The sequence below is a fragment of the Chlorocebus sabaeus genome, chromosome 11, assembly GCF_047675955.1.
Source record: "Chlorocebus sabaeus isolate Y175 chromosome 11, mChlSab1.0.hap1, whole genome shotgun sequence".
Classification (NCBI taxonomy): Eukaryota; Metazoa; Chordata; class Mammalia; order Primates; family Cercopithecidae; genus Chlorocebus; species Chlorocebus sabaeus.
This window is the reverse complement of record NC_132914.1, coordinates 7,254,000-7,277,974: the sequence shown is the minus strand read 5'-3', so window position 1 is coordinate 7,277,974 and position 23,975 is coordinate 7,254,000. Positions and strand designations below refer to the sequence as shown.

Sequence of the window (23,975 nt, the reverse complement as noted above, 5' to 3'; positions counted from 1 at the left end):
CCTGTGCACTAAGTCCATAAGGAAAGCACCCAAGCCCCCTGCTTTTGTCTTAAATCTTTTTTTTACACCTTTAAAATAATGTTATGGTTTCTAAGGCCTGCAGTAAATTGGGAGTAGGGAGAGGAACTATTGCCAAGCATCCCGGAAGTTCAAGAGGTGACTATTAATCCCAGAGTAGCAAGGAAAGGGACAGACAGGCTATAAGAAGTGGACACAAGAACTCAGAACTCAGGACAGTGTAGGCCTTATTAGAGTCAGGCGGACAATTTCACATACCTCAGAATGTCATAAAGCGATCATGACATTACTCTGAAATAGCTATGATCCAGACACCTAGAAAATGTTAAACTAGACTCAAGTTAAAGAGGCAGAGTAGTATGTGTAGTGTTTTTTAATTTCGAGCATTCCAAATGATTAAGGGTTTTCATGCTTATCTTTAATAAACTTAGACATCTAGAACTTATGAGTGCTCTAGATAATTATCTACTCCTTTATATTTTTATTTATACCCCATTACTTAAAAAAAAAAAAGTAAAAATAAAGCAAAAGATTGAAGACATTGACTTTTAGTCTATATAGTATCTAGTTCCTGGCTCTAGTTCTTAGCAATATTTGCTGCTAACCTGGTGTTCTATCTCTGCCAAATTTCTGCCCGTATGAAATGTATGAGACTTGATCGTATTTTCTTGCTCATTCATCTGCCTGAAAGGATCATAGACGTCTCCACCTCCCTTGAGCTAGTGATCCTATATCCCATCATCTCAGCCAGCTAGAAAATGAACCATCACATGCCACTTCCTCCCAGTTACGTGCTCCATAAACAGAATACCTGGCATATAGCAGGCATTTACTAAACACTTGGTCAATGAATACATGAGCCGGTAATCCACAAGATATCGGTAGAATTAACTACAGTTGACCCTAGAACAGCACAGGGCCTATGGGAGCCCACCGCTTGTACAGTCAAAAATCCTCATAAAATTTTATTTATTTATTTATTTTGAGACAGAAAAAAAAAATTGCCCAAGCTGGAGTGCAGTGGCGTGATCTCAGCTCACTGCCACCTCTGCCTCTCAGGTTCAAGCAATTCTCCTGCCTCAGCTTCCCAAGTAGCTGGGATTACAGGTGCCTGCCACCATGCCTGACTAATTTTTGTATTGTTTATTTTATTTTATTTTATTTTATTTTATTTTATTTTATTTTATTTATTTATTTATTTTGAGACAGAGTCTCGCTCTGTCGCCCAGGCTGGAGTGCTGTGGCCGGATCTCAGCTCACTGCAAGCTCCGCCTCCCAGGTTCACGCCATTCTCCTGCCTCAGCCTCCCCAGTAGCTGGGACTACAGGCGCCCGCCACCTCGCCCGGCTAGTTTTTTGTATTTTTTAGTAGAGACGGGGTTTCACCATGTTAGCCAGGATGGTCTCGATCTCCTGACCTTGTGATCCGCCCGTCTCGGCCTCCCAAAGTGCTGGGATTACAGGCTTGAGCCACCGCGCCTGGCCTAATTTTTGTATTTTTACTAGAGACGGGGCTTCATGTTGGCCAGGCTTGTCTCAAACTCCTGACCTCAGGTGATCCACCCTCCTAAGCCTCCCAAAGTAGGGGATTACAGGTGTGAGCTGCCGCACCCGGCCCACACGTATAACGTTTTGTTTTTTTGTGGTTTTTTTTGAGACAGAGTCTTGCTCTGTCACCAGGCTGGAGTGCAGTGACTCAATCTCAGCTCACTGCAACCTCCGTCTCCCAGGGTCAAACGATTCCCCTGCCTCAGCCTCTTGAGTAGCTGGGACTACAGGTGCGTACCACCATGCCCAGCTAATTTTTTGTATTTTAGTAGAGAGAGAATTTCACCGTGTTAGCCAGGATGGTCTCGATCTCCTGACCTCGTGATCTGCCTGCTTCGGCCTCCCAAAGTGCTGGGATTACAGGCATGAGCCACCGCACCCGGCCACATACAACTTTTGACTCTCCAAAAACTTAGCTACTAATAGAAGACTTACTAATAGCATAAACAAGTTAACGTGTATTTTGTATGTCATTTGTATTATTTATGTATTTCTTACCATGAAGTAAACTGTAGAAAATAAAATGTTATTAAGAAAATCATAAGCAAGAGAAAATATGTTTACTCTTCATTCAGTGGAAGTGGATCAGCATAAAGGTCTTCCTCCTCATGATCTTCAGGTTGAGCAGGCAAAGAGCAGGCGAAAGGAAGGGTTGCCATCTCAGCAGTGGCAGAGGAAGAAGGAAGTCTAAGGGGAGCCATGCTGTTCAAAATTGTGTTGATCAAGGGTCAACTATACTTGCATGAAGCTATAAATTTAATTAAGAGCCTAGCCCATTATGGGAACAGCAATAAAAAAAAAAAACACCAGTTTGGGAACAGCAATAAAAAAAAACACCAGTTAGCCAGGCGTGGTGGCTCACGCATGTAATCCTAGCACTTTGGGAGGCCAAGGCAGGTGGATCACCTGAGGTCAGGTGTTTGAGACCAGGCTGGCCAACATGGTGAAACACCGTCTCTACTAAAAATACAAAACTTGCTGGACATGGTGATGGGCACCTGTAATCCCAGCTACTTGGGAGGCTGAAGCAGGAGAATCGCTTGAACCCAGGGGCCGGAGATTGCAGTGAGCCAAGATCGTGCCATTGCACTCCAGCCTGGGTAAAGACAGCTAAACTCCATCTCAAAAAAACACACCAGTTGATCCTGGCACCAAGAAGATCAAATGGTGGATATGCTGTTATATGGGAAAAGTAGGACACACATCAGTACAGTTTGTTTGTTTTGAGACAGTCTCGCTCTGTCGCCCAGGCTGGAGTGCAGTGGCGCCATCTCAGCTCACTGCAAGCTCCACCTCCCAGGTTCACACCATTCTTCTGCCTCAGCCTTCCAAGTAGCTGGGACTATAGGTGCCCACCACCACACCCGGCTGATGTTTTTTTGGGTTTTTTGTTTTTTTGTGTGTGCTTTGTGTGTGTGTGTGTATTTTTAGTAGAGACAGGGTTTCACCGTGTTAGCCAGGATGGTCTCGATCTCCTGACCTCGTGGTCCGTTCATCTCGCCCTCCCATAGTGCTGGGATTACAGGCATGAGCCACCACGCCCAGACTTTTTTTTCTTTAATGTATGGGGGAATAATTACTAGAAGGACAGAAACCAACATATAATATGATTGTGCATTTACTTATTTAACAAATAATTGAGCAATTTATTTCTGTATGATACTATTCTAAGCACTTTAGAGTTAACCAAACTCACAGTAAACTGTATTGCCAATGATAAAACTGCACTTACATAATTTTAAAGCAAGAATCGCAGCAATTCATCAGGCACAGTGGCTCATGCCTGTAATCCCAACACTTTGGGAGACCAAGGCAGGAGGATTCCTTGAGCCCAGGAGTTCAAGGCCAGCCTGGGCAACATAGTGAGACCTCATGTCCACAAAAATTACAAAATAGCCAGGCATGGTGGCAAGCACCTGTGGTCCCAGCTACTCAGGAGGCTGAAGTTAGAGAATCACTTGAGGCCGGGAGGTCAAGGCTGCAGTGAGCTATGATCATGCCACTGCACTCCAGCCTGGGTGACAGAGCAAGACCCTGTCTCAAAATAAATAAAAATAAAAGCAAGAATTGCAGAAAGTATAAACCATGACCAACTCAAGAGAATAATCAATGAAATAATAGGCAGAATGTCTTTCCAGAAAGCAGTTGGGAGATTCCCATCCTCCACGTACGCACTAGTGCAGTAGGAATGTTGCCCAGCGTGGCAGCCAGACCTCTAGATAGAACACTGAAGGTGAGTGGGCAGTAAAGCCACGGAATATGCTAATTTTAGTTTAGGAATACCAAATGGTATTGACCGCTTTTAATTCAATAAGCAACCCTTGGCCGTGTATAGTCAGTTCATGACCCATCAGGAGATCCTCTGTGGTTCACTCATGGCCTTTGGACTATACTCTGAATCGTGGCTTTAGAAGACATTTTTCCAGTATACTTAAATGAATTTTATAACTTGATTGATGCCCAGATTACAGACTGTGAGGAGTATCTCCACATATCTTGTAACTGCTATATGCAGTCAGCAATTCCACTATTTAGCCTGATAATTTATATTTGTCCTCATAATCTGATAATACTGTGCTAGCAAGATAGATCACAAAGTGTAAATGAGTGTTTCTGGAGCATAGATGGGTACCCTCAAATCTCTGTATCTTGTTTTTTAATAGAGACGGGGTTTCGCTATGTTGCTCAGGCTGGTGTCAAACTCTTTGGCTCAAGCAATCCCCTTGCCTCAGCCTCCCAGAGTGCTGGGATTACAAGTGGGAGCCACCATGCCTAGCTTCCTTGTATCATTTTTTTTAATTCAAGTAAGAGAAAATGTCTGGCAATAGTTCATAAGCTATAAATGAAACCTAGTCTTAGGACCCAGCTTTATATTGCCTCAATCAAATATTAATATCTTCAGTTCAAAATTTCCATTTACAAAAAAACTTTTGGTTCTTGGGATACTGTTATTGCCTTCTCTGTTGCCATCTATATAATGTATGGGTTTTTTTTTCTCTCTCTCTCTCCCTCTGGGCTGCATTTCATGCCAGATAAACTTTCAAACCAAATTGGGATGGCACCAGGCACAAATAACACTCTTCTTATCTTTTTCTCCATCTAGGTTACCCCTTTGCTTTGTTTTATCGGCATTACCTTTTCTACAAGGAGAGCTACCTCATCCACCTCTACCATACCTTTACAGGCCTCTCAATTGCTTATTTTAACTTTGGTGAGTAAACTAAGTTAGTAGTGACACTGCAGTTAGAGGGAACCTGGAAGGAACAGACTCGAATGGAATTTCCTTGAGAGAATCTAATAGGTAGGGAAGTTATAATGCTCCTGCTTGCAAAGAGGGTCGTATGGACAGGAACACAGCTTAACTTTTCCTTTTTGTCTTTTGTGTACATTCCTGTCAGATAAAAACATTTTGAGGGTGGTTACCCTTGCCAGACCCCATCAACAAAGAATCCTCAGTTTCTCTCTGCTGTGGATGTAACTGAATGAGCCAGGCAATCTCCACTTAGATTCATTCTTCACTTCAGACATTCAAAAATACAGTAACAAGCTAGGCGTGGTGGCACTTGCCCAGGAATTCAAGGCTGCAGTGAGCTATGATTGAGCTACTGCACTCAAGCCTGGACAACAGAGCAAGTCTCATCTCTAAAAAAACAAACAAAAAAAGAAAAGAAATACAATAACACCCTAATAATCCTTTTTATTTATGCAACCAATTTCCATCCTCTCCTCCAAAACATGAGGTTATTCTGAAAAAAAGATCCTGATGCCAACGTTTTCTCTTTATATATTATGTTGTGACTGGAAGTCTCAGGACGGGTGGGAGTGTAAACACCAGGCTATGTTCTCTCTTCCTGCATCCAGGAAACCAGCTCTACCACTCCCTGCTATGTATTGTGCTTCAGTTCCTCATCCTTCGACTAATGGGCCGTACGATCACTGCCGTCCTCACTACCTTTTGCTTCCAGATGGTAAACGTCTTTCCCTTAGCAACTCAGGCTACAGCTGACACCAGTTCAGGGGACAGGGGTAGGCAGGAGACTGTGGTATAGAAATTAGCAGACCTAATTTCTAATCCCTCTCGCAGCACTTAGCAGTATGACTTCAGGAAGGTGGCTTATCACAGGTGTTCCATCCACAGAGTGTAATGGTAACTCTTTGCTTGCCTCAAGGAAGGGCTACCAGCTAATCCTTTGCATACTGTACCATTAGGCTCTTTGGTTTAGCCCACTATCCAGGAGGAGAGTCACTTCAAGGCAAGACAGAAAAGCAACTTAGAATGAGTTAAAGAACCTAAGCCTAGGCCAGGCACAGTGGCTCACACCTGTAATTCCAGCACCTTGGGAGACCAAGGCAGGCAGATTACTTGAGCCCAGAAGTTTAAGACTAACCCGGGCAACATGGTGAAACCCCATCTCTACAAAAAAAATATAAAAATTAGCCCTCCAGGCCGGGCGTGGTGGCTCAAGCCTGTAATCCCAGCACTTTGGGAGGCCGAGGCAGGCGGATCACGAGGTCAGGAGATCGAGACCATCCTGGCTAACACGGTGAAACCCTGTCTCTACTAAAAATACAAAAAACTAGCCGGGCGAGGTGGCGGGCGCCTGTAGTCCCAGCTACTCGGGAGGCTGAGGCAGGAGAATGGCGTAAACCTGGGAGGCGGAGCTTGCAGTGAGCTGAGATGGCGCCACTGCACTCCAGCCTGGGCGACAGAGCGAGACTCCATCTCAAAAAAAAAAAAAAAAAAAAAAAAAATTAGCCCTCCAGCCTGGGCAACATGGTGAAACAAAAATAATTAAAATTTAGCCGGGTGAGGTGGCATGCACCTGTGGTCCCAGCATCTAAATTCTCATCTCAGTTTAGCCCTCATTTTGCCGAGAAGCCTTGAGCAACACTCTTCCCATTATAGGTTTTCAGCACCTCCATTTGTAGGAATTTATTAAGGCTTTTAATGATGGGATGAGGAGAAAGGAAAAAGGAAAGAGAACATTGAATTTCAGAGCAGGGAGAAGAAAGAGTAGTGATGCTGGAATACATACTTCTGCCTCTCCTAGGCCTACCTTCTGGCTGGATATTATTACACAGCCACCGGCAACTACGATATCAAGTGGACAATGCCACATTGTGTTCTGACTTTGAAGCTGATTGGTGAGTGATGGTCACTGCCTGCCTTCCTTACATGTAGGTACCTCCCCCATCTCGCTAAAAACTTCCTCGGCACCCCTCCACCATACACTCCTGGCTGCACTCAGTCTACAGGCCACATCCTCAGTGTCCTCTCCCATCACCCTACCCACCCGTTCTCTCTCTGCTCAGGTTTGGCTGTTGACTACTTTGACGGAGGGAAAGATCAGGTAAGTACCCGTTCATCAGCAGAGAGGTTCAAGACTTAATGAAAGGGAAGAAAAAGGTTGTTAACAAAGACTGAACCCAAATTCCAGAGCAGAGCCTCTCCCTCATTCCCCAGCCTGTGCAATCTCCCTTTCAGATAGCACTGAGCAAGGATCAACAAACCTAATTTGCCCAGGATCCAGCTCTTGCACAAAGTCCAGAGATCAATGCCAGCAAGGCATTTGCTACAGCAGCAACAGCCAGCTATGGACACACATACGCATTTCCACAAGAAGCAACTATTTGTCATCCCCCAAAGAGAAGGCTATTTGAAGAACCCCAGTCAGTGGGGCACACGGGTGGGGAACACTCAAACTGGCTCTTGTGGGGAGATTCAAGGCTATCCTGAACCATGCATTCTCTTCTTGGCATAGAATTCCTTGTCCTCTGAGCAACAGAAATATGCCATACGGGGTGTTCCTTCCCTGCTGGAAGTTGCTGGTTTCTCCTACTTCTATGGGGCCTTCTTGGTAGGGCCCCAATTCTCAATGAATCACTACATGAAGCTGGTGCAGGGAGAGCTGACTGACATACCAGGAAAGATACCAAACAGGTAATCGCCCCTCTTGGTCCAGATGTTCATGTAGGTATTGCACTCACTCTCAAGTGACTCTTCTGAAAGCTGCATTCTCCAGCATGACCCTGGCATAGAGACCTGTGTCATGCAGGCCCTGGACTGTTGTAATGGATACTCTGTGCCAGGAGTGGGCCCTTTTTAGTTGAGGGTTCTTCTAGCTATCTGACACTGGTACCAACATAAAAATCCACGTTCATGCCACAGGATTTTGTCTGAACCAGTCACATTTCTGCCTTTAAAGCCTATTTTCACATATATATGAAATGTATTTATGATTGATAGGTAGATAGGTAGGTAGGTAGGTAGGTAAAGGCTGGGCACAGTGGTTTCACCTCTGTAATCCCAGCACTTTGGGAGGCTGAGGTGGGAGGATCGCTTGAGCCCAGGAGTTCTAGACCAGCCTGGCAACATAAACTCTGTCTCTACAAAAAAATACAAAAATTAGCAGGCATAGTGGCATGTGTCTGTAGTCTCAGCTATGTAGGAGGCCGAAGTGGGAGGATTGCTTGAGCCCAGGGGAGGTGGGTCAAGGCTGCAGTGAGCTTTGATCACACCACTGCACTCCATTCTGGGCGAGATAGCCAAATCCTGTCTCAAAAATACTTATCAGTAGGAAATGTAGGAGGGCACAGTGGCTCATGCCTATAATCCCAACGCTCTGGGAGGCCAAAGCAGGAGGATCACTGGAGGCCAGGAGTTCAAGCCCAGCCTGGGCAACGTAGTGAGACCCCATCTCTACAAAAAAAAATTATCCAGGCAAGGTGGTACATGCCTATAGTCCTAGCTACTCAGGTGGCCAAGACAGGAGGATCACTTGAGCCCAGGAGTTCAAAGCCACAGTGAGCAATGACTATGCCTCTGTACTCTAGCCTGAGTGGCAGAGCAAGACCCTGTCTCTAGAAAATAAAAATTTTAAAGGTAAAAAAAAAAAAAAAGTTGGCCGGGCGTGGTGGCTCAAGCCTGTAATCCCAGCACTTTGGGAGGCCGAGACGGGCGGATCACAAGGTCAGGAGATCGAGACCATCCTGGCTAACACGGTGAAACCCCGTCTCTACTAAAAAATGCAAAAAACTAGCCGGGCGAGGTGGCCGGCGCCTGTAGTCCCAGCTACTCGGGAGGCTGAGGCAGGAGAATGGCGTAAACCCGGGAGGTGGAGCTTGCAGTGAGCTGAGATCCGGCCACTGCACTCCAGCCGGGGCGACAGAGCCAGACTCCGTCCCAAAAAAAAAAAAAAAAAGTTTTATTGCCAAAAGAATTCCTTCACTGAGAACTTGTCCATCCTGTGTTTCAGCATCAATTCAACCAAGAAATGAAGGAGCAGATTCAAAGTGGTTATTTTTATTCTCCACTGGGTTTTCAGTCCCAATGGAGATTGTGAAACCTGGCAAGACCTTGAGATCAGTAGCATCCCTGAGGGGTAAACACAAGACTGGTCCACTATCTGCTGCCCTGACCTTCCCACTCTTAGAGGTTTGCAGTCCCCATTCCTCATAGCCAGCCATAGAAATCTTTCCCTGAAACAGGAAACACTTTGGGCAGCAGAGCTTCTCATCCCATTCCAGGTAGACAACCACACCCCTAAAAACTCCTCTCCATAACTGAAGGTCAGAGGGTGAAGGGAATAGTCTGTGCTCTCTGTGACCAGGAACTTCACTCGTTCCTTTCCAGCACCATTCCTGCTCTCAAGCGCCTGAGTCTGGGCCTTTTCTACCTAGTGGGCTACACACTGCTCAGCCCCCACATCACAGAAGACTATCTCCTCACTGAAGACTATGACGTGAGTGTCTACTAAAGCAGCAGCAGCATGACCGCACCAGAGCTAGAAAATGGACAGGCAAGGATCCCTATAGATAGTAGAGAAGTAGGAAATATCATCTACAAATGCTCTAGATCTGTGAGTTGGTGTCAGTGCCAGCCGGGCCGGGACACATTCATTGGCCAGCACTGAATGACCTTCGTGGGCACAGGGCTGTGCCAGCTGCACATTTAGCACCCCTTGCCTTCTCTAGGAGCCACTCCTAGCTTGCCTTATCACATCCACGTGACCCCTCAGAGCACAGCAGCTTCTGATTCTCCAGCCTATTTTATTCTCTTGACTGATACATTTGGGCGCTTCTAGGGAATTCAGAAACCTAGGGAAGCGGGAAGTGCTGGCTTTTGCTCCTGCCCAGCTGAAAAACTTGAAAACAGTTCAGTAATTCTGGGCAGGTTTCTCTCCTTAAATTTAAATCCAATATGGGCCCCTCCGTACTTAACATTCCAAATGCTCATTCCAAAAACTTCGCCAACGAAGGCAAACAGTAGAGGAGTTAAACACAGTGCTGCCCTTGGGGCTCTCCAAGGGAAAGGTGAATGAATATTCTCCAGGCCCTCTGCTTCTTCCTGTCTGCCTGTTGTGAAGGCAATCAGGCCAGACTATTGGGGACATCTGGCAGCAGGCCTTAGGCAGGTATGAAGTAGCCAGCCACAAGTGTGAAAAGGAAGAGTGCTAAGAGAAACTGCCTAGTCATGCCATATCCCTAATGCCCTGTGCTTTCTTCTCTCAAGAACCACCCCTTCTGGTTCCGCTGCATGTACATGCTGATCTGGGGCAAGTTTGTCCTGTACAAATACGTCACCTGTTGGCTGGTCACAGTAAGTAGAAAAGTTGAAACCGGGTCCTATTTAGACGAGCCATGGAGGCCAGTGTGGGGGGTGGCAAGAGCCCTAACTGAGCTATTCCCTCTCAGGAAGGAGTATGCATTTTGACGGGCCTGGGCTTCAATGGCTTTGAAGAAAAGGGCAAGGCAAAGTGGGATGCCTGTGCCAACATGAAGGTGTGGCTCTTTGAAACAAACCCCCGCTTCACTGGCACCATTGCCTCATTCAACATCAACACCAACGCCTGGGTGGCCCGGTGAGCTGCTGGTGGGGAGCCTGGACCCTGGTTCCTTCCTTCCACTGTCTTCCCAGATTGGAGGGCAGGGGTGTACCATGTTCACCCTTATGCGTCTTTCCCACCTGGGCAGAACCCCCTGTCACTCACACAGACTTTGATCCCCACCTATACCCCCCCCCAAAAAAAACATTCCTGTCATTTGAAAAAAAGGCAAGATACAAAAGTGCGTTGAGACCTGGGTGTTACTCCAGCTCTGCCAATGGACTTATGTCCTCCACTGCCCTGTTTATAAACAGCTTGACTTGTTTGTCCCCACCACTAGAGTGTGGGCAGCTTGAGTGTCTGGTTCACCACTGATCTCGGCATCAGCACTCAGTCACTGCTGCTGAACCAAGTGACTCGTGCGCACACGGTCTCCAGCTCCGCCTTGGGTCTGCTTTCCATCTCTAAAATTAATCAGTCAGCACTGCCTCCTATACCCTCTGGGGGCTACACGTGGGAGCCCATCAGCACTCCACTCCAATCCTCAGGGTGAGGACCCAGAGGCAGGTGGCGGGATGCAAGGACCAGTCAGTTTGAGGGTCGCCCCACCCACCCTTTTCTCCAGCTACTTCTTCAAACGACTCAAGTTCCTTGGAAATAAAGAACTCTCTCAGGGTCTCTCGTTGCTATTCCTGGCCCTCTGGCATGGCCTGCACTCAGGATACCTGGTCTGCTTCCAGATGGAATTCCTCATTGTTATTGTGGAAAGACAGGTAGGCCTCCAGGGTGGGGGTGAAGGGGGATATGAGGGACAAGATGCTGATGAGCTCCTCCTCCCTCCCCAGGCTGCCAGGCTCATTCAACAGAGCCCCACTCTGAGCAACCTGGCCGCCATTACTGCCCTCCAGCCCTTCTACTATTTGGTGCAACAGACCATCCACTGGCTCTTCATGGGTTACTCCATGACGGCCTTCTGCCTCTTCACGTGGGATAAATGGCTTAAGGCAAGTGAAGGCCTGCTTATAAGACTGGGAGGGACTCACTGCAACCTCGGGCAGCGAGCGATGCTCCATGCCTGTCTACCTCAGTGGCCTCTCTCTCCACAGGTGTATAAATCCATCTATTTCCTTGGCCACGTCTTCTTCTTGAGCCTACTATTCATATTGCCTTATGTTCACAAAGCAATGGTGCCAAGGAAAGAGAAGTTAAAGAAGATGGAATGATCCATCTCCCTGGTAAGTGAGTACAGCTAAGCTAAAACCACCACCAGGTTACAGAATAGAGCAACAGACTGGGGAAAAAAATAGTATTAGAAATCTGGGGTGAATTCCAAGGATTAGCCTGGCTACCAAGGGACACAGTATGGACAATGACTGCTGTGACTTACTGAGGCATGCTAGGAAACATCTGGAAGGGCTACAGACCAGGAAGTAGGGGAGTAACTAACCAGCCTTCCAATCCTATGTCTTGTCTTGCAGGTGGCCTATGCAGGACTGGTGCAGAAACTACTTATCTCCCTTTTCATAGCACTCCTTTGCCCCAGAGCACAGAGAATGGAAAAGCCAGGGAGGTGGAAGATCGATGCTTCCAGTTGTGCCTCTGCTGCCAGCCAAGTCTTCATTTGGGGCCAAAGGGGAAGCTTTTTTTTGAAGAAGGAGTCTTGCTCTGTCACCCACGCTGGAATGCAGTGGCGCGATCTCAGCTCACCGCAACCTCCACCTCCCGGGTTCAAGTGATTTTCCTGCCTCAGCCTCCCAAGTAGCTGGGAATACAGGCGTGCCACCACGCCCAGCTAATTTTTGTATTTTCAGTAGAAACGGGGTTTCACCACGTTGGCCAGGCTGGTCTCGAACTCCTGACCTCAAGTGATCCGCCCGCCTCCGCCTCCCAAAGTGCTGGGATTACAGGCGTGAGCCACCATGCCTGGCCCAAAGGGGAAACTCTTGTGGGAGGAGCAGAGGGGTCCACATCTCCCCTCTGACTCCCCCATGCACATTGCCTTATCTCTCCCCATCTAGCCAGGAATCTATTGTGTTTTTCTTCTGCCAAGTTACTATGATTGTGTATGTGCCGCTACCACCACCCCCCCCATGGGGGGGCGGAGAGGGGTGCGAGGCCCTACCTGCTCCACTTTTTCTACCTTGGAACTGTATTAGATAAAATCACTTCTGTTTGTTCAGTTTTTCACCACCAGCATTCCTGACTGCTGTCTTTCACAGTTCTTCTCCACCCTTGCCGTGGCTGATTATCAGGGTTCTCTCCTTTAGCGCACAGGAATCTAGGAGCTAAAGCCTGCCTTCAAAGCATGGAACCAAACTGTAAACTCTGTAACCTCGTATCTGTCCCTGAAGTCCCAGGGGAACAAACAGTTTTACACCATTAGATACTTTAGGAACCCCAAAACAACCAGGTTTGCAAGAACAGTATTCATAGGATAAACAAATAGCAAATGTACAGCCTTGGCTTCCCCAAACTCCACAGTCTCAGTGCAGAAAGATCATCTTCCAGCAGTCGGCTCAGACCAGGGTCAAAGGATGTGACCTCAACAGTTTCTGGTTTCAGAACGGGTTCTACTACTGTCAAATGACCCCCCATACTTCCTCAAAGGCTGTGGTAAGTTTTGCACAGGTGAGGGCAGCAGAAAGGGGATAGTTGCTGATGGACACCATCTTCTCTGTATACTCCACACTGACCTAAGAAGAGAACAGTTTTGTCAGCCAACTCTCACTCAGTAGCTGTTTCAACCCTTCTTTAGGTCAGGAAAACTATGGCTGAGCTAGTATTTCAGCTGTGCTGTTGAATATCAAATTCCTACAAAGGATGAAGAAGGTCCTAACTGTGACTATTACAAATATGGCAGCAGTCCTCAAAGGATGTGCACTGGGGCAGGGAGTGAAACTGTCATGTGTCTTTAGCTCATTGTAAGCATTGTTACTGCTCTGGGAATTCTATACTAAGTTCAGCTCTACCAAGAACCTCAGGGTTGAGCCCAGACCTTACCTTGCCATGGGCAAAGGCCCCTACCACAAAAACAATAGGATCACTGCTGGGCACCAGCTCACGCACATCACTGACAACCGGGATGGAAAAAGAAGTGCCAACTTTCATACATCCAACTGGAAAGTGATCTGATACTGGATTCTTAATTACCTAAAGTAAAAAAGAGAAAAGTCAGCCCCAGAAACATTCCCAGAACCAACCTTCAACTAGTAGGTTTCAATACCTCACCTTCAAGAGCTTCTGGGGGCCATCAGCTGCTCGAACACTGAGCTTGTGTAAAAGTTGAACTAGAAGGGGGAAAAAGAGTTCAGAGGTAAATGGAGACCATAGTCCTTCTCTGTCCAGTCATTATCTAACAAGGAAAACCCCATAGGTAAGATGAGTTCCCTGTGTGCTCTATATCCAGACTGGACTCCTGAAATGTTAGGAACGAACAGTTGCCAAGCATATGGCTAGCTGTACAGTGATAGGTTCAGACTCCCTCTTTCACTCAGCCAGGAAGCTACTGCAAGAACAGGAGAGTGGAGTTTCCACAAACAGAAAAATAATAAGAGTCCTTGTCCTGGTATTAATCATGTTGTTCTCCCATCTCCTCGCTTAAAAATCCCACATTTAGTTCTCCCTTTTCCTCTTCCTCCCTTCTTCCCTACAGACAAGTTCATTCTGAACTTTGTTCTAAAGCTTCTTACCCATGAGGCCACAAAAGCGGTCAAAGGTTCTGGGAATTCGGGTCTGGGGATTCACTTCAATCAGAACATTCTTCTGTGTATGGATATAAACCTGTAGCAAGCCAGCTCGGTTCAGGGGACTATCCATCAGCATCAGCAAACTCTGAACAAAGCAGAAACCACAGCATGGTTAAGGCTGAAGAGAGGCAGCACTCAGCTGCCAACCCTTCCAAACAGAGGCTCAAAGGGTTGTGAGCACTGTCCCTGGAGTTACCTGGTGGGTGATGTCTGGCCGCACTTCCCCAGGGTCCCGTCCATTCTTCAACAATATAGACTTGTGCTTGTCACAGTTGAGTAGCTCATATGTCTTCCCTACCTGAAGAACAGGGAACATGACCAAAGAACAGCATTACCTAGCCCACCACCACCAGCAGCTGCACCTGGAAACCTGTTAGGCAAATTCTCAGGCCCACCCTAGACCTACTAAACCAAAAACACAGGAGGTAGAGCCCAGCAAGCCCTTCAGGAGATTACTGTGCAGCCATATTTGCACTCCCCAGTAAATGGTCTTAGAAACAGGAGAAAGGGCACAACCTGTGACTTCACATTACCTACCAATACACTGGATTTAATTTAAAAACCTGTGGCTGTTAGGCAAGGCCAATGAGACATCCTGGAACTAGGCAGGAGTTAGTAGTTAGTGAGCAAGGCTGAATGCTTTGTTTATCACAGGGGCAGTATGTATGTACTATGCAAAACATACCATCACTACCATCAGTTTGTGTACACCAAACATGCACTAAGTGAAGAGCTGCAAATCTGAACAAGAAGAAATGTGAAAATTCTAATGATGCAGGAGGCAGCTGAATCAAAGAAAACGCAGAAGTAAAATGAAGAGGGGTTATTCCCAGTTTTAAGACTGGCATGGGGACAGGAGCAGTGGCTCACGCCTGTAATCCCAGCACTCTAGGAGGCCAAGGAAGGCAAATCACTTAAGGTCAGGAGTTCAAGACCAGCCTGGGCAACATGGCAAAACCCCATCTCTACTAAAAATACAAAAACTAGCTGGGTGTGGTGGCATATGCCTGTAGTCTTAGCTACTTGGGAGGCTAAGGTGGGAGGATGGCTTGAGCCTGGGAGATGGAGGTTGCAGTGAGCCAAGATTGCACCACTTTACTCCAGCCTGGGTGACAGAGCAAGACCCTGTCAAAAAAAGAACAAAAAAGATTGGCATGAGCAGAGGTACAGTTAGAATCAAGAAAAAGTAGCTAGGTGTGGTGGCTCATGCCTGTGATCCCAACAAGTTAGGAGGCCGAGGCGGGAGGATCACTTGAGCCCAGGAATTTGAGACCGGCCTGGGCAACATGGTGGGGCCCTGTCTCACCAAAAAAAAAAAAAAGAAAAAACAGGTGCAGTGGCATTTGCTGGCAGTCCCTGCTCTCAGGAGGATGAGGTGGGAGGACTGCTTGAGCCAGGGAGGTAGAGGCTGCAGTGAGCCATCACACCACTGCACTCTGTTGCCTGGGCAACAGAGCGAGACCCTGTCTCAAAAAAGAAAAAAGAAAAAGAGACGAAGAAAGGAAATTTTGAGGAAAATTGGGAGCTGGGACACTGAAGGGCAGTGATTATATATGAAGCTGCTTTGTAAACCACAAAATCCTAATGTATCGAGCACAAAGCCAAAAATAATTCTGGAGTAAGAAGGGCAGGATGGGAATGACTGACAGCCACTATCCTAACAACTCTGTGTACACTGAAAAAGACATCAGAAGTTTGATGATAGGCCGGGCGCGGTGGCTCACGCCTGTAATCCCAGCACTTTGGGAGGCCGAGGCGGGCGGATCACAAGGTCAGGAGATCGAGACCATGTGAAACCCCGTCTCTACTAAAAATAGAAAAAATTAGCCGGGCGCAGTGGCGGGCGCCTGTAGTCCCAGCTACTCGGGAGGCTGAGGCAGGAGAATGGCGTGAACCCGGGAGGCGGAGCTTGCAGTGAGCCGAGATTGCGCCACTGCACTCCAGCCTGGGCGACAGAGCGAGACTCCGTCTCAAAAAAAAAAAAAAAAAAAAAAAAGAAGTTTGATGATAAAGAAGTGGACTACATCTGTAGCAGCTAAAAGAAATAATTCCAAGTTGCAATTTGGAGTCCCAAGGAGCATCAGGGTGGTCAGTAAAAAGCCTAAAAACAAACTGTTATATACAAATACAGGTTTTGGAAGACTAAGTTTTTATGTATCACTAGAATGTTTGTATATGTCTAGCAACATTCTTGAGATACATGGCTCCAAAAAGTCTGCAAAAAAAGGGATACAGATTTTGAAATTGAATAGTTGAAGTAGCAATGTCACAGAGTAAGCACAAAGAAAGAACAAATGACGAAGAACTAAGTCCATGAGACATCCTTAGTTATAGAAGAAAAAACCTTCTTGAATGAATAATAGTTTCAACCCATTAGTAGGATATAACCATGTTTTCTATTCCTTTAATAGATTACAGGTGCAGGCCAGTAATCCCAGCTACTCTGGAGGCTGAGGCAGGAGAATCGATTGAACCCGGGAGGCGGAGGCTGCAGTAAGCCAAGATCACGCCACTGCACTCCAGCCTGGGAGAGACTGAGGCTCTGTTTCACACACACACACACAAAGTGTATTTAGAACGAAGACTAAAATCCTGATCTGACTTCTAAACCCATGCAATTTCTCCTGGGCCTACTCATTGAATTATTTCTAAAGGGTAAGAGAAAGGAGGAAGAACATTGCCCAAGGCTTTAAGATAGAGAATTGCTGGTTCTATTTATTACATGTGGAGAAAGACATGAATGATAGATAAAAATGCAGACGTAAAAGTGTTAAACAATAACCTGGTCTGGACAGTGTTTCCAGGTGGATATTAGAGAGAGGTGACTATGGACACTAATGAATTGAAACATGAAGCCCTTACAAAAAGCGAGGGCAGACTAGGCTACATAACTACCTTTCTCATCTGCCCAGTAACTTGGGATGTGGAATGACGCAACAAACGAAACTTTCCTCTCCTTAGACTACTGTATCACAGAATCCTGGTAAACCAGTTGGAAGCAAAGAGGTGAGGGCTGGAATGGCATTCAAGAAGAGCAAAAGAAAATGAGTACTACCGGCCGGGCACGGTGCCTCACGCCTGTAATCCCAGCACTTTGGGAGGCTGAGGCAGGCGGATCACTTGAGGTCAGGAGTTCGAGACCAGCCTGGCCAACATAGTGAAACCCCATCTCTACTAAAAAAAAAACCCAAAAAATTAGCCGAGCATGGTGGCGCGTGCCTGTAGTCCCAACGACTCGAGAGGCTGATTCAGGAGAATTGTTTGAACCCGGGAGGCAGAGGTTGCAGTGAGTCGAGATCGCGCCACTGCATTCCAGCCTGGGCGCCAGAGCGAAACGCCGTCTCAAAAAAAAAAAAGAAAGAAAGAAAAATGAGCACTACCATCCCAGGATGTCAGATCAACGCACAGCCAACCAACCCATCTTCCTTCAAATGCATCTTTCACCCCTCTCTGCTTTCTCCATCCACTCTGAGCCCCTCACCCTCATTCCACGGATCCCAGTCTATTGATTTACTACTTATCCACTTCCTGTCCCAAACTACCTTGACTGTCTCCAGACTGGCCCCTTCCAGCACCACAATAAGCCTACGGCCTCCGATCTTGTTTCCTGCCCCTAGTCGGGGCCGCTTGGGTGGCACAGCATCCCAGTCCTGTGCCTGCTCCCCACCGCTTCGTTCACGAGGCTTGAATCCACCACTGGGCGCAGCCATCTTGTAACCAGACCGGAAGTTGCGCTAACGCTCTTAAAAGAGAACAGTGAGGCTTCTAATCACAAATTTCCTTCCGGCTGCCATTTTGAAAGTGGGCTTGTAAATGGCGATGACTTGCCGTCTTGCGCTGCCCTCCCTGGGAGGGCAGCCCTCCAGAAAGGGGCGGGACTTCCGTATGCGCTCTTCCTGTGCGCGAAGTTCGGGTCGGTAGTGGGCTAAGGGGGAGGGTTTCCAAGGGAGCGCACTTCCGGTGCCCTTTCTTTCGCCAGCATTACGGGCCCGAACCCTCGTGTGAAGGGTGTAGTACCTAAGCTGCAGCGGGGTAGAGGCGGGCCGGCACCCCCTTCTGACCTCCGGTGCCGCCGGCCTCAAGATCAGACATGGCCCAGAACTTGAAGGACTTGGCGGGACGGCTGCCCGCCGGGCCCCGGGGCATGGGCACGGCGCTGAAGCTGTTGCTGGGGGCCGGCGCCGTGGCGTACGGTGTCCGCGAATCCGTGTTCACTGGTGAGCAACCTTCGCCTGCTCGCCGGACGCTTCCAGTCCCTCCCCCAAACCACTTGCCCTATCTCACCGGTCCCCGCGCCCCACCACGAGCCTAGCTAGCATTTACTCTGAGCAGCGGCCTGGCCTGATCACCACCCCTCTCCCCACAGTGGAAGGCGGGCACAGAGCCATCTTCTTCAATCGGATCGGTGGAGTGCAGCAGGACACTATCCTGGCCGAGGGCCTTCATTTCAGGTAATGGCGGGCAGAGCTTACTGACCCTGACCTTTCACCCTTGACGCCGACCCAGCAGTGGCTGTAGTGGGACGTGCAACAGGATTCAACGCTGCTCTTTTCCCTCCCTCCTCATCCCTGCTCCTAGGATAGTGGGTGCTGCGCGAACCTCCAGCACCATATGAACTGTTGTTTTCCAAAGGGACAAGAGACTCTCTCCTTGTCGGTGGTCATGGGGAGGAGCAGGCCAAAAAACGCGTGGTGAGGGGAAACCGGGCAAAGCTAGTGAAACTGGGCTTTTTTGGGGGAGGGGGGCGCGGGAGTTTTGCTGTGTCGCCCAGGCTGGAGTGCAGTGGCGCGATCTCGGCCCACTGCATCCTCCGCCTCCTGGGTTCAAGCGATTCTCCTGCCTCAGCCTCACAATTAGCTGGGATTACAGGCGCCCACCACCACGCCCGGCTAATTTTTGTATTTTAGTAGAGACGGGGTTTCACTATATAGGTCAAGCTGGTCTCGAACTTCTGACCTCAAATGATTCGGCCGCCCAAAGTGCTGGGATTCCAAGCGTGAGCCACCGCTCCTGGCCGAAACTTCGGCCTCTTAATACCTATCCCTGTCCCCTCCAGGATCCCCTGGTTCCAGTACCCCATTATCTATGACATTCGGGCCAGACCTCGAAAAATCTCCTCCCCTACAGGCTCCAAAGGTAGGTCTGAGCACTTGGTAATCACATGGCAGGTGGGATGATCAAGGGAGCTGGCAAGAAACCCCAGGTGAAGATGGTAGTGTCAGGCCTTTGGGCCTTAGTTTCCATGTCTGCAAGAACTGTAACAAAAATACCTGCCTCCCGGGGTCAAAGCAGCACATTCTGAACACCCTGTGTTTGCGTGCTTTCTACTGTCTCGTCCCTGACATATTCAATAAGAGTATTGTTTGTCCCTTGTCTTATTCACTGCCTAGATCAAAGCCTTGTTTTAAAGCCTTTTTTTCTAACTGCTTGACTTACTATATCTACAGTTACATCCACTAGTATACTCTGTTCTGGAGAAGTTTGTCCCTACCCTTGACTAGTTCACCTGTTCTCTCCTTCTAGACCACACATAAAAGCCATGCCTCTGAGTTCCCCAGGCCTCTTCCTCCTCCCCACCCACCCACACACACACACATGCATACACCCTGGGTGAGGTAGGTCACCTGTAATCTGTAATGTACTTCTTTGTACTATACCTAGTGCAGGTGGCTTATTCATTTACTAGACTGCTGGGCCCTGGAATACAAGATTCATTAAGCACATTTTTGTCCCCCAAGTCCTTACAGGAGACGTGATTACGGTACAGCGTGAAAGCACCCACGTTAGAGGTTGCATGGAGTACAGAGGGGTAAAGAGCAGTCAGCCCTGCTGGTGACGGGGTTGCAGTTCCAGGCTTCACAGTGGGTGAGGGTGCATTTCACCTGTGCTGCCTCATGTCTCCCTTGTCAGCCTGATTAACTCTCCTCCCCCCAGGGCAGTGCCAGGCTGTACGTCATTGCACAGGGCATATAGGGAGGAACATGAAGGAGAAAATGCTTGGGAAAGGGTGTTTGGCCTTGACCAGCCACTGCTGACCTCAATCTCAGACCTACAGATGGTGAACATCTCCCTGCGAGTGCTGTCTCGACCCAATGCTCAGGAGCTTCCTAGCATGTACCAGCGCCTAGGGCTGGACTACGAGGAACGAGTGTTGCCGTCCATTGTCAACGAGGTGCTCAAGAGTGTGGTGGCCAAGTTCAATGCCTCACAGCTGATCACCCAGCGGGCCCAGGTCTGACTCCCACCACCATCTGCATGGTGTCAGCCTTTCCCTTCTAGGCCCAGAGTACTGGGAATTAGGAAAGGCAGCTTAGTAGAAGAGGATTGTCACCCTAGTGCCATTTCCACCTAAAAGCTGTGCTAGTTGCCACTGTGAAATAAGGAGAGCCAGCATTAGAACTCGGTAGCACTTGGTATGAGGAAGCACAGAGGAAAATGGCCACGTATTGGCTTTTCCTGCACCTCTTTCAGCAGAGAAGCTTATGTTACAGGTGTGCCTGACAGGAAGCTAAGGCAGCGCATATTGTATTGAGAGAGTGAAGGATTAGGGGTCGCAACCCAGTCCCCTCAAACCACCCTTCGCCACCTCTGCCCCCAGGTATCCCTGTTGATCCGCCGGGAGCTGACAGAGAGGGCCAAGGACTTCAGCCTCATCCTGGATGACGTGGCCATCACAGAGCTGAGCTTTAGCCGAGAGTACACAGCTGCTGTAGAAGCCAAACAAGTGGGTGAGTCGCAAGAGCAGTGGGGTGAGGGCTTCTGAGATGCAGGAGGAGGAAAGACTCCGTGGATGGGGCTCCTGACGCAGCACACAGTCTCCCTGACTCTCTCCCACTACAGCCCAGCAGGAGGCCCAGCGGGCCCAATTCTTGGTCGAAAAAGCGAAGCAGGAACAGCGGCAGAAGATTGTACAGGCCGAGGGTGAGGCCGAGGCTGCCAAGATGATATCCTTCTGCGTGAGAGGTCTCGGCCCAGTCCCTAGGGCGCCTGAGTTCCCCATCCTCCTTCACGGGCAGGCTGATGAGACTAAGGCGAATGCGACTCTGTGCTCTCTGGCCCTTGGCTCCTTGTTGCAGGTGGGGGCTACAGATGAGATCTGAAATCTTAGCGGGGGTACCTGAGCCCTGACTCCCCACTGTAAGGCCAGATCAATAGCATTGCTGGCCTTGCCTTCATTTCTGCTGCTGCCCCTAGTTCCTGGCAGCAGCCTGCAGGGAGGCCCACAGGTGGGGTCCAAGGTAGAGCGGGCACAAGCCACCTGAGCGCAACCTTGGATCTGACAGCCCAGAGGAGGACTGTAGCAAGGGAGTGTGGTAAGGACGGGGCCAGGGATTGAGACCTGCCCTTGTGTGAACCTTAACCCTCCTCACCTTGGAGAAGCACTGAGCAAGAACCCTGGCTACATCAAACTTCGCAAGATCCGAGCAGCCCAGAATATCTCCAAGACGGTGAGTGTGTCAGCCCAGCATCTCTGATAGGGCTGCCTTGAGAAAGTGCTTTCAGTTAAGGCACATTGAGGTGAGGGAATTCGAAACTTGCTTGTTCGGGTTTCTACTCAGTGGTTTTATGGCCGGCACAGTGGATCACCTGAGGTCAGGAGTTCAAGACCCACCTGGCCAACATGGTGAAACCCCATCTCTACTAAAAATACAAAAGAAAATTAGCCTGCTGTGATGGCGTTTAGCTATATTCCCTGCTGAGGCAGGAGAATCACTTGAACCCAGGAGGCAGAGATTGCAGTGAACTGAGATCACGCCACTGCACTCCAACCTGGGCAACAGAGCAAGACTCCATCTCAAAAATAAATAGTCGGGCGTGGTGGCTCACGCCTGTAATCCCAGCACTTTGGGAGGCCGAGGTGGGCGGATCACAAGGTCAGGAGTTCAAGACCAGCCTGGCCAAGATGGTGAAACCCCGTCTCTACTAAAAAAATACAAAAAAAAATTAGCTAGGCGTGGTAGCGGGCACCTGTACTCCCAGCTACTCAGGAGGCCGAGGCAGAGAATTGCTTGAACCTGGGAGGTAGAGGTTGCAGTGAGCCGTGATAGCGCCTCTGCACTCCAGCCTGGGCAACAGAGCGAGACTCTGTCTCAAAAAAATAAGTAAATAGGCCGGGCGCAGTGGCTCACGCCTATAATCCCAGCACTTTGGGAGGCCGAGGTGGGCGGATCACGAGGTCAGGAGATCGAGACCATCCTGGCTAACACGGTGAAACCCCGTCTCTACTAAAAAAATACAAAAAGTTAGCCGGGCGTGGTGGCGGGCGCCTGTAGTCCCAGCTACTTGGGAGGCTGAGGCAGGAGAATGGCGTGAACCCGGGAGGCGGAGCTTGCAGTGAGCCGAGATCGCGCCACTGCGCTCCAGCCTGGGTGACAGAGTGAGACTCCATCTCAAAAAAAAAAAACTAAGTAAATAAAAAATAAAAATAATAAATAAATAAATAAATGGCTTCTCCAGTACTCTTCCCCTCATCAAGAATGATTCCTCTGGACTTCCTGACCTTTTGTTCTTGCCTCTGTTACTTTGCTAATAGTCACAGCTGCTGCTCACTGCTCTGGATCCCTAAATGAGAGTAGAAACCATGTCTTATTCATTGCTGTATCCCTGCACTAATCTGCATGTGTTCCATTAAGTGGCTACTGAATTGCAGGGGTGGAATTGAGGTCTTTGTATTTCCTGCCCTGTAGATCGCCACATCACAGAATCGCATTTATCTCACGGCTGACAACCTCGTGCTGAACCTACAGGATGAAAGTTTCACCAGGTGAGAGATGTGACCACACAGTGGGGTCTCACAAAGAACGTGGGACTTGGGTCTGGGTGCTTAGGCTCTGGAGCCTGCTACAGCTATTCATATGGCTCTGAGGGACATTGAACCAAAATTAGAAAAGGGGGTGGTTGACAGTTTCTATCTTGTGTCTCATAGGATTGATTTTATGAGATCAAATAGGATTATTCACATAAAAAGCACTTTAATTATAAAGTTTTCATCCAACCAAAAAGTGATGAAAGATGATACTCAGTGTTCTTACTCAAGAGCCCTCAAACTCCTTTGGTGCAGGGAGGGATGTTAGGAAAGGAGATGAGAAATCGCAGTGGCCATGAGAACACGACACCTCCTTTCATGTATCAGAGATTCCTGGCTGTCAACCCTGTTTGTCTTTTCTCTTGGGAGCAAAGGAGGGTTCAAAACTGAGTGGGGCCTGAAGCTGTCAGCTAACATGTGCATTTCTTTTCTCTGCTTCCTGTTCATCTGGCGATCTGGCACCACAGAGGAAGGTAAGTTGTTGCTGCTTCTGTGGGGTCCTGCAGGCCACCTTCTCCCAGTACCTGCCTCCTACCCTACTCCCTTTCCCACCTCCCCTCAGACAAACCCTCAATCGGGGTAGGAGGGTCGTAGAGGGAATGGCCTGGAGTGTCCTGCCTCTCACATTTATGTCCCCTAATAATGTCATCATCGATCTTTTTTTTCTACAGTGACAGCCTCATCAAGGGTAAGAAATGAGCCTAGTCACCAAGAACTCCACCCCCAGAGGACATGGATCTGCTTCTCCAGTTTTTGAGGAGCCAGCCAGGGGTCCAGCACAGCCCTACCCCGCCCCAGTATCATGCGATGGTCCCCCACACCGATCCCCTGAACCCCTCTTGGATTAAGGAAGACTGAAGACCAGCCCCTTTTCTGGGGAATTACTTTTCTCCTCCCTGTGTTAACTGGGGCTGTTGGGACATTGTGTGATTTCTCAGTGATTTCCTACAGTGTTGTTCCCTCCCTCAAGGCTAGGAGGAGACAACCACCAACCCAGGAACTCTCAATAAATTTTTATTACTTAACCTGAAGT

At 48.5% G+C, this 23,975-nt stretch overlaps 3 protein-coding genes and 1 non-coding gene across 5 annotated transcripts in view; 3 read left to right on the top strand and 1 right to left on the bottom strand.

Moving 5' to 3' along the window:
* LPCAT3 (lysophosphatidylcholine acyltransferase 3) overlaps window positions 1-12,586 on the top strand; it is a 42,270-nt gene extending 29,684 nt beyond the window's left edge. Inside the window, exons 2-13 of the mRNA XM_007967449.3 lie at window positions 4,669-4,776; window positions 5,427-5,533; window positions 6,617-6,710; window positions 6,879-6,916; window positions 7,328-7,506; window positions 9,199-9,307; window positions 10,078-10,164; window positions 10,260-10,426; window positions 11,016-11,163; window positions 11,236-11,394; window positions 11,497-11,625; window positions 11,869-12,586. Of these exons, the coding sequence (XP_007965640.1) occupies window positions 4,669-4,776; window positions 5,427-5,533; window positions 6,617-6,710; window positions 6,879-6,916; window positions 7,328-7,506; window positions 9,199-9,307; window positions 10,078-10,164; window positions 10,260-10,426; window positions 11,016-11,163; window positions 11,236-11,394; window positions 11,497-11,613 (1,313 nt within the window). The 3' untranslated portion in view covers window positions 11,614-11,625; window positions 11,869-12,586. The remainder of the gene's footprint in view (window positions 1-4,668; window positions 4,777-5,426; window positions 5,534-6,616; window positions 6,711-6,878; window positions 6,917-7,327; window positions 7,507-9,198; window positions 9,308-10,077; window positions 10,165-10,259; window positions 10,427-11,015; window positions 11,164-11,235; window positions 11,395-11,496; window positions 11,626-11,868) is intronic.
* EMG1 (EMG1 N1-specific pseudouridine methyltransferase) lies at window positions 12,168-18,006 on the bottom strand. 2 transcript variants are annotated; one of them, XM_007967448.3, is made up of 6 exons: window positions 17,679-18,006; window positions 14,333-14,434; window positions 14,080-14,221; window positions 13,619-13,677; window positions 13,391-13,540; window positions 12,168-13,083 (listed from the first exon to the last, which is right to left on the bottom strand). In XM_007967448.3, the coding sequence occupies exons 1-6, from the start codon at window positions 17,844-17,846 to the stop codon at window positions 12,970-12,972; spliced, it is 735 nt and encodes a 244-aa protein (XP_007965639.2). In that variant the 5' UTR covers window positions 17,847-18,006; the 3' UTR covers window positions 12,168-12,969. The 2 variants fall into 2 exon arrangements, with proteins under 2 accessions (XP_007965639.2, XP_037844270.2); XM_037988342.2 differs by lacking the exon at window positions 13,391-13,540 and having other exon boundaries at window positions 17,679-17,939.
* Window positions 18,007-18,048: 42 nt separating this feature from the next.
* On the top strand, window positions 18,049-22,950 carry PHB2 (prohibitin 2). The gene is made up of 8 exons (XM_007967447.3): window positions 18,049-18,353; window positions 18,503-18,587; window positions 19,193-19,272; window positions 20,184-20,368; window positions 20,735-20,864; window positions 20,977-21,080; window positions 21,507-21,584; window positions 22,824-22,950. The coding sequence occupies exons 1-8, from the start codon at window positions 18,227-18,229 to the stop codon at window positions 22,902-22,904; spliced, it is 870 nt and encodes a 289-aa protein (XP_007965638.2). The 5' UTR covers window positions 18,049-18,226; the 3' UTR covers window positions 22,905-22,950.
* LOC119620790 (small nucleolar RNA U89) lies at window positions 21,150-21,418 on the top strand. The gene has a single exon (XR_005237338.1). It is a non-coding gene; the product is annotated as a small nucleolar RNA U89 (small nucleolar RNA).
* Window positions 22,951-23,975: the final 1,025 nt, after the last annotated feature.